Here is a 9,513-nt window from a genome sequence, read left to right on the forward strand (position 1 = left end):
GCACAGTCTGACATTTCCAAACCAAACTAAGTTTTTCTGAGAACTTTGCTTTGATGAACCACATGTATTTGTCGCAGGTTTTTTGCTACAACCTATGTAAGTTGTAATATTTAACAAGAACACGTTATGACACAGACTCTTTCTGTTGCGCTCGCTCCCACAGACCGCAGAGGACGTAAGTGCCGCCTTCTGTTCCCTGCGGTTTGAACTCGCGTTAAGATCTCTGGAAATGAACCCACCTCAATAAAGAATGGATCTGAAAGCACAAAGAGCCCAAGAACTTTTTTTTTTTTTTTAAAGAAACTCACTGACTTCACAAATGAGTGAGAATTACATTTCAACCATTTCATCCCAAAGATGTGTATTATTTAGATTTCCACTAATTGCAGACCTTGCATTTTGAATCCATCTTCCATTTCTTTCTCTGAAATTATTCATGTTCTTGCTATTCTGCTCTGCCTTCTCTTCCCTCGCTCTTGAACAATCTGCTCCTCCATTTTTGAGATAAAGTGGATTTAATGAATTAAGAAATAGCGTTATGAGGGTGGGCTGGGGGCGGGGATCATCTAAGAAATCTGATTAACCTCCAATCCTCCAACTTCTGATTGGACTATTAAATACTGAGTGAGACGTGTAAATTCAATGAATCGCTGTAGTGGGACATTTGGTGCTCCAGATTGCTGTGTGTTACCTGAACCCGCTCCTCTCCTGAGTATCTTTGCCTTATAGAGATGGACTCTCCACACACCCGTTTAAACCCGCATACACACACATAACCCCCCCTGCTGAGGCAGCAAGTGAAGCAAAATAACTCACTTTGCCATACAATCGCTCCTCTTCCTCGCTCTAGGCTCTGACTGCTTTATTTCCCAACATTTTTTCCCCTCCCCCCTCACCCCACTCTCTCTCTCTCTCTCTCTTCCCTTCTGCCTCCTTCTCTGTGTTTTTTCCATGCCACCGTAGCTCCACTAAAACAAGAGCCAGCGATGGTGAATTGCTTGACCTTTCTCATTGTGTGGTGGTGTTTTGTTGTGTGGTCTGTGTCGACTCGGCTCAGCCCCATACATCAGGAGAGGTTTGTTACTCTGGACACCTTTGTTTTCGTGAGAGTTTGAAATGTTGCGGTGTGTATAACAAACTGCCTCGCTAGGAATTATTTATAAATGCAGGAATGATTCTTGCTTCAAAATGCACGCAAAAAAAAAGTTTTGTTTTTTTTTTTTAAAAAAAGGCTTTCTTTAAGACACTTTTTTTTCTTTTTTTTACTGTACAAAATGTTTTATAGTTTTCACAAAATACATTTAGAAAGCTCCATTTTAAATAAAATTAAATTGAAATATTTAAAGAGACAGCGTGTTTTATCTCAGAAGCAAAGCTCAGACGTAAACCCCGGTATGTGTCCATGTCCTACGTACACACTGAAACAAAAATGCAAAAACTCAAAAAAGAGCATGGCGACAGATGACGCTAGAAAAGAAAAAAAAAAATAAAATAAAACCCATCCCATGGTCTTTAATTATAAATAAGGACTGTTCGACTGCAGTCTTCGAAGCCAATGTAGTTGAACAAAATGTGCTTACAAAATTTTGCAACACAAAACTAATATCTTAAAAAAGAAAAGAAAAAAACATAATGAAAGAAACATTGTGTTCTAGATGAAATACAAAGGCTTTGGTCTGTTTTACAATCAACAATGATTAGATCTGATATGTACTTGTAAACAACTGCCAAACACTTAAGTTTAAAACTCTGTCAAGCAATGTTTAATCATAATTATAGGAATTAAATATTTCTAGTTGCACATTTTCTTCTTTTTTTTTTATGACCATAGGACACTATATTACAACTATACCTAAGAGACAAATTGTACCTGACCCTAAAGAAATGTATTTCATGATGCAATGGAACATTTATAGAATATTCTTGGGAATGTAAAACTGAAATTGACTTTTATTGGAGAAATCTTTCTGGAAGATTTCCGAAAAAAAAAAGGGGAAGACAAGTACTTTACATTTGGACATTAACAAACTGGATTATATCGAAGACGCAGTCAACCATTTACAGAATACAGGTGTTTGGAGGGGGGGAAGGGAGATGTGGAAGGGGAGGGTTTGGGGGGGGTGGGTGTCTTGCTGCACCTGTTTTCCACGCGTAATGTTCTCGGTGGTAATCTAAAGAATCAATCCAACCACAGAAGCAGGAGGTCCAACTTGTGTTGCAAGCTGTGCCGTCTTTGCACGCTTGGAGCTGTTGATAGGATTCCCAATCTAATAAATGCAAGGCCTTGTATCAGAGGCCGAGACCGCCGCGGCCTCAGTGGGTGGATCGACTTGGAGTTTTCCTCCACCGAATATCCGTTCGCAACAAAATAGGACCAATAAATAGTTTTCTCTTCTTTTTTTTTTTTTCCTGTCACAGTAAGAGTCTTCCTCCAGCTTTTTTCGTCTTTAATGATATGCGTCCAGAGACCATGCAAAGGGCTGGTAGAAAGTCTCGATATAAGCAGATTAAAAGATAGTCATGGCAGATTCTCTCAGCTTCTCCTTTAGCAAAAAAAAAAAGAAAAAAAAGAAAGAAAAACACCAACATGGTTTTCTAGCAGTCCGTCTATCAGTACTTGATCTTGTTTTTCTTTTTTTTTTTTTTCATATTAACATACAAATGGCCATTTACAAACACATCAGAAGAAAAAAAAGGGAAACAATGACTGAAGTTGGAAATAGAAAAAGAACGGATAAGTTTTTGTTCCATAAAAATTTAACACCGGGCACTTTACAGAGGTCCATATTTTTTTTTCTGTCTCTCTCCACTGTTGGTCTCTCTCTTCCAAGTCCTCGTTTTGAATGTGCCTAGAGCTACACAACAGCACACTGTCCCAGCGGGGGGGGGGGAAACAAAGCCCAGACGTCCCAAGGCTCTCCCAGAGTCCCTCTCGTTCTTTCCTCTCCTGTCTGTTGCCTCTTCCTCAACCCTCTTGCGCCTTTTTTTTTCCTTCTTCCCCCTTTCTCTCCTGTGCCATGTATTTGTGAGGAGCACTGCCGGAGGGCGATGGTGGAGTGGGTGCTTACAGGGTGAAGTAGCTCTTCTCTCTACTGTAGTCTTGACCAGTACTGAGACATGTCAGGCTCGCTCCCTGGGACTTGGACAGGGACAGACACTCCAGGAGAGATGAGTCCTGCAAGAGACAAAAAAAACAAAGAGAGAGAAAGAAATGAAAAAAACATAATACAGAAATCCATCAGCAAAGAGGTGAAGTATCTTTAAAGGTCGTAAGTAGCTGAGTGCATGCACTGTGTGCAGTCAGAGGTGACACCGGGACAGAGTGTTGTACTTTAAAAGCTTGTAAAAATGAGCGGACAAGCTTTGGGGGACGGGTGGGGGGCTGCGGTGAGTCACAACGCTCTGCACACGGCCGCTCTCTGAAACGCTCGCAAGCTCGATAAATTGAGGCCGTGGCGATGGCATTTAAACAGAGAGAGTACAACAGCAAATGAATCAAATTAATTAGCAATTTAGCACAGAGGAAATGTGGTTATGCATGATTAACTCTTCATGACTATAACCGGTATGTATGGCCCTCTGAAACAGCACCCTAATGGGGTGGAACTAAACTATGTGCCGGAGTCGTGGGGCTGACATGATGGCCTAGAGTGGCAATGAAATGAACAGGGCTCACACTGCTGCAGGGAGAGAAAATGATTTGATATTGACCCCGGGACGTTTAAAGGATGGAAGTCTCTCAAACAGACGGGATGGGAAAGTAAAGCCGCAGCGACGGATCATGAATCAGACGCGGCTATGAAGTACCCCCTAATTACAGGAGAGGTGGCAGATATTTCACAGTGCTGCGATTAGCTCCCATACGGATGTTTGTTGGTAAACAATAAACTTTCTGCCTACCTGTTGAGGTGGTACCAGAAGTGGTCATTGATTGGCTGTTCATATGTGCCTGCATATGAGGGGGCGTGTATGTTTCGTAGCTCCGCCCGTTCACAGGCGGACTGGTAGGCAGCATGCAGGAGTAAGAGGAGGTCTGGCTGGGCTATAAAACGAGGAGAAAATTATTCATTAGCTTAGCCAACCATATTTTCAGCTCAGCAGTCTCTAATAGCTTTTATGCTGCACTTTGTTATATTTCCCTGTCATAAAAGCCATTCTTTCTTGCTCTTTTTTTTTTTTTTACTATTTTTAATTTTTCTCAGGAAGACTTTTAGGGTGTCTGTTTGGACTTACTTCAGGTGTGTTTTGTTTTCAGATTTACAATAAACCTGCATCATCCCAAAACCTGACCTGAAAGTTCCTCTGCACTTACTTGCATAGGTAGATTGTTGGCCATGGTGAAGCTGGGCATGGGGGGCAGCGCACTGTAGGTGTTTGTTAGTGCAGAATCAGGCCTGCCAAGCATTGACCCCGAGGTGAAAGACACTGTCAGGAGATGGAGAGAGAGAAAAAAACAAAAAAAAAAACGTCAGAAGCAACAGAAACTGTGCTCATATTACACACATGCGGTCCTTTGGTCAACGGAGCTCATCTCATTCGTGTTGTCGTTCAACATGCTGATGGGCCCAGAGAGATACTGTACAATACTTCTCAGGTGACTGACTTTTGAGCATGAGCTTCAGCTCTGCTGGTGTGCTCTCCTGCCTGATTCTGCAATTACACGGACAGTCAGCTGTGAACTTTTACTCAGTCATCCATTAAAAGAGAAGCACAGCTTTTCTTCAAGTGTACAACCCTCCTTTACTATATCAGTCCACTCAGACTGTGACTCTTTTACTGTTTAGTGATATTTCAGGCAGGTCTTGTCTGGTTTGTACTAGTAAGTGGGAGAATGTGTCACTGTATATGTTTTTTTGACATTTATTTGATAAGTGTGTAGGTGTTTCGGAAGTAACCCCAACATTTTGGAGTGGTCTTGTCAGTTCTACATGAACTTCTTGGAAAACTATAATTTCACTTTAGCTTAAAGAGACAGCAAGTCTACTCTGTGTCAGCCAGTTTGGACATGTATGTGACGGTCCTTGTTCCCAACTTTTATAGTCTTGTTTTTAACCAAAAACTAGCTTCATGATGGAATTTTTCATGCGGAAACAGCTGCCATATGTAATTATAAATGTAAATTTAGTATTTCCTTTACAGTTGCTTTCAGGCCTGATAGACTTTTTGTTGTTGTCATTTTAAAAAGTGGATCTTGAGGAACATTTTTTTTGTGGTAATTTGATCCCAGAATTTTAACCACAGCGCAGAATACAAGGTTTAAGTTTTTTTTTAAAAAAAGACTCCACCTGGTAAATATTAAAATATTTATAAAATTGAAGAGTTTGAAGATGTGTGTGGTGGGCCTACCCGGTGTGGTGGGCTGAGGGATGGCTTGGTAGACGCTGGTGCTGAAGCTGCTGCTGATGGGAATGTGACTGGAGGAGTTGTTGGCCTGTCGACGCTGGTTCCGCAGCTTCTCCTCTCGCCTCCACTTTGCTCTTCTGTTTGAGAACCATACCTTTGATAAAAAAAAGTAAATAAATAAATTACTATCTATATACTTTATTTTCTTCCCAACAGACAAAAACCCATCAAAGAAGAATCTGATGTACAAGCTTTCACAAGTGAACAAAAACAAGTTGTTGGAGGCCATACTTGTATTCTTGCTTCGGGCAGGTCGATTTTCGCCGCTAGTCTTTCCCGTGCGAAAACATCTGGATAATGCGTTCTCTCAAATTCTGTAATAGAACAAATCAAACAAAAAACATGAGTAAATAACTACAAAGGTGCGTGGATATTAGTTCATAAAACGCTGTTTTTTTTTTTGTTTGTTTGTTTGTTTTTTGTTTTGGCCTTTAAAGGCTTGGCTTTCACCTCAGAATAAATTCACATGGTCGTCGGGAACACATTGGCTGCTATTATTTCATATGATAGGAGTTTGACGAAATAATTTACTGATTTTTGGACCTTTTTCCAGCGCCTCGATTTGCTCCTGCGTAAAAGACGTGCGGTTCCTCTGCAGTTTTCTCTTGAGCTGCAGACGCATCTGCGTCTCCTCCGAGTCTTCGCCGTTCGAGCTGATGGAGTTTGTGTTTTCTCCTGCGCCGTCCTGCTGTTGGCAGCCATCTGAGAGCAGAGGAAGGAAGAAGAGGAGAGGGGGAAAAAATCATTAATGGAAATATACATTCATTTAATCTAATTGAATAATTAATTATCTTGTTGCATGAGCCTACAGCTAATTGTACAGAGCGCTGTGCTACATCATTAATTAAGCCCCCCCTTTCCCTCCATCATGGTTAATTTAATTCAAAATTGGAGGAATTATTTGCAATTTCTTCCTAGTGTTGCCAGATTACTGACGAGTGCCTACGTGAAAGAGGCTAGTGTAAAAAAAAAAAAGTGTTTAATGTGTTTATAAAATATTGTGGGAAAAACAGGATGGCCCTGCGCACTTATCGTCTCCCAACAATGGTTTGTGTTCTCAAAAGGTTAAGAGAAATGTGTCAAGAAGTGGCGAGCCTCTTTTCAGAGCCTATGAAATGTATTAAAACCCCAAAACTCTGCGGCCCCCCATCCCTCCCCAACCCATCCCCTCTGTTTTCTAGGACAGAGCAGCGCTTCAATGGTCGCTCCCATATGGGCGTTGGTAGAGCCATTGAGGTGACCACCAACTTTTGAATAGGAGAAGACGCTTTTCAGAATGATACAATGCCTCCAGGAGTAAGGGGAACCATTAAACTATGGACACAGCCAGGGACGACCAGCGAGCCCTCGGTGGGTGTAATATATGGGAGGAGGATGGATGGGGGGTGCGGGAAGGGGGAGATGACAAAAGGATCCTCTCTCTGTGGAGGCGCGCAGGCTATAGTGCTCCGGCATTGTGCGTACGAGGATCCTAGTCAACAGAGCTTTGAGTCCAGTGTGTTAACCCTTATCCACTACCATCATTAATCACGTCCCCCGGCCAGCTACACGCCAGTCAGGATTTCTGTCTTCAATTGGAAACAAATGAGTGAGGAGAGAGCATGCAACCCCCTGAACAACCCGAAATAGGGCCAATCTATTCACTGCCCCTGCTTGTCCGCGGTGGGCCCAAAGGCCCCTTCAGATGCAGGGCGAGGCTTATCGACTAATGTCTGTCTTGTTGTTGGACATCATTATCACACCGAGAAGTTAATGCGAAATTAAGCAGCGGGTGAGCCATTGGAGGGAGGTTTATGTAATATCTCAACGATGCGGATCTCTGACGTCAAAACGTGCATTTTTTTAATTTTTTTTTTTTTTTTATGTTTTATTATTATTATTTGCACAGACGTTGGAACAAGTGTAGATCCATCCCTGCACGCCACAAGCCACATCAAATAAAATATGTCTATTTGATGATGGATTTGAAATTATCTGTAAGCAAAAAAAAATTGACACGTTCACTTGGGCCTGAACGTAGAGCAAATGTTTCAATATGTGAGTCAGTGGAGGACATCTGATGTTACTTGACAATTTCCCGTGCTGCATAATGGACAAGGTATTCATCTATAGACCAACAGTTTGTGTCGGCGCTATTTGTTTCTTCGCTCCGGTTAATCCACAAAAAAGAGCGAATGTGCAGCTATTATCCGTCTGCCAGACCCACTGACGCTCGGATGGGATTTTGTTTTCTTTATAAAAGCGCTGGGAAATAAACTCATTCTTTAGTATCGCGGTGTCTCAACCAGTCAGGCGGAAAAGCAGCAGCAGCAGAAGAAGAATAAAAAAAAGGGAGATACCGAACCAATTGCGGCACCTTTCAGCTGCTGAGGCTGGATCAAAACACTCTTGAGAAACCGCTTAAAACTGAAAGAGAAAGTGAGAGACTAAATCCTATAGACGGGATTTGGAGCCATATAGGCAGCGAAGGAGAAGGAGAAAGGGATGAAAGAGGGAGATCGGCGCCGAGGTTTTTATTCGTCAGTCTTTGGGATATAGAGCTGTCTTCTGTTTGGGGCCCCTGTCACTCTCCATATAACCTTTCTGTGTGTTCAGTCCGCTTGACTGATGGAAAACATATTTTAGATCCCCTGAGACAAATATTTGAAGGGTCGGTGATAATATTAACAGCATAGATTATTATTATTATTATTATTATTATTATTATTATTATTATTATTATTATTATTATTACTGAGGTTAATTATGATACTGTCATAGCTTATATCGAATGTTAGAATGTTATAATTATATAATACTTATTGTAATAATATAAAAATTCTTACTATTTTATTATTATTATTATTATTATTATTATTATTATTATCATTATTATTATTACATTGTTGGGCATATAATGATGGTAATACTTTTATATTGACATCTAATTTATAAGTAGATATTAATATATAATTGTATGCTTACGTTTGACATAAACAGTCATTTTCAATATGATATAATAATACTATATATTATTTATACTACTTTTAAATAATAATAATAATAATAAGAATAAGAATAAGAATAAGAATGTTTAGTAACTTGTTTCACTGCGTGGTTACAGCCCCACGTGTTGAAATGGCCATTACATAAATTCTAATTTCCTCTGCATTTTCTCAGATCCACACTTGCATTTCCGCCTTGTGGTGCATGTAAAACAAACACAAATAAAATATTTCCTTGTTTAATTTGTTCGTTTTTTTTTTGTTGTTGTTGTTGTTGTTTTTACAGACATGATCTGTTACGTCTGATCTTTTCTGCACAAAGTTAGGCCTGTAATGCGCAGGCCCAGCAGCACCGAAGCCCTCTGAAGTGGAACATTTCCACAGCAGCCCCACCATCCATCTCCACACTCCTGCATGTTGCCATAATGAGACACAAAGCCCCCCTCTAATGAGCAATTACACATAGTGCGGGCCGTTCCCATAACCAATCATTGCGTGTGAAGGGAAACATTCCTTTGTACTGATATCCGCGCACACCGCTCCGCGGCTCTGCCTCCGCCTCTTCATCAGTGGAAAAGGGGAGGAAGTGCAGGGCTGTTGGATGGACACCTCTGCTGAAAGGACAAGCCGTTGTCACGCACATCCATGTCTGGGACAGTGGAGGCATTCAGTCTGCATGTATGGCCTTCAGCTTCCTCTAATAGAAAACCCTTAATTGATGGAGTTGTTAGGGAGTGCGCAGGCTTACAGTACCTGCCTGCAGACAGACTGGCATGGCAGCTCGTTCTAATTTCAAGCTGCAAATCAAATATATTAGCGAGTGACCACATCAATAAGAGCCGGAGTGCCCCGGCTTTATCATTGCAATCGTCAGAGGGAGACTGGAAGCCGCGTGCGTCAAGGTGTCTCTATCGACACTGCGTGATAATGAGGCTCACCTTGGTTGGGCTGCCCTGGCACTGATGTTCCGGGGTACCAGCCTGGCCGGGTCCCCCAAGTTCCTGTCTGACCGTTGAGCATTCTCAGCTTGTCATACATGCCATCTGCGCCCATCTGTTGCTTTTCACTCGCCAGGTTGCGGAGGACTCTGTTTATTGATGACACCTGAATGACAAATTACATATGA

At 41.5% G+C, this 9,513-nt stretch overlaps 1 protein-coding gene across 6 annotated transcripts in view; it reads right to left on the reverse strand.

Moving 5' to 3' along the window:
- Positions 1 to 1,811: 1,811 nt before the first annotated feature.
- The window catches only part of pax6b (paired box 6b), a 21,209-nt gene continuing 13,507 nt past the window's right edge, over positions 1,812 to 9,513 (reverse strand). For 5 of the 6 annotated variants that reach the window (XM_016670372.1, XM_016670373.1, XM_007549818.2 and 2 more), the window contains 7 exons: positions 9,326 to 9,491; positions 5,947 to 6,105; positions 5,635 to 5,717; positions 5,347 to 5,497; positions 4,313 to 4,425; positions 3,901 to 4,042; positions 1,812 to 3,175 (listed from right to left, as the gene is read on the reverse strand). In XM_016670372.1, the coding sequence (XP_016525858.1) occupies positions 3,090 to 3,175; positions 3,901 to 4,042; positions 4,313 to 4,425; positions 5,347 to 5,497; positions 5,635 to 5,717; positions 5,947 to 6,105; positions 9,326 to 9,491 (900 nt within the window). In that variant the 3' untranslated portion in view covers positions 1,812 to 3,089. The remainder of the gene's footprint in view (positions 3,176 to 3,900; positions 4,043 to 4,312; positions 4,426 to 5,346; positions 5,498 to 5,634; positions 5,718 to 5,946; positions 6,106 to 9,325; positions 9,492 to 9,513) is intronic. The other variant, XM_016670375.1, reaches the window with a different exon arrangement.

The sequence above is a fragment of the Poecilia formosa genome, unplaced genomic scaffold, assembly GCF_000485575.1.
Source record: "Poecilia formosa unplaced genomic scaffold, Poecilia_formosa-5.1.2 Scaffold33, whole genome shotgun sequence".
Lineage (NCBI taxonomy): Eukaryota > Metazoa > Chordata > Actinopteri > Cyprinodontiformes > Poeciliidae > Poecilia > Poecilia formosa.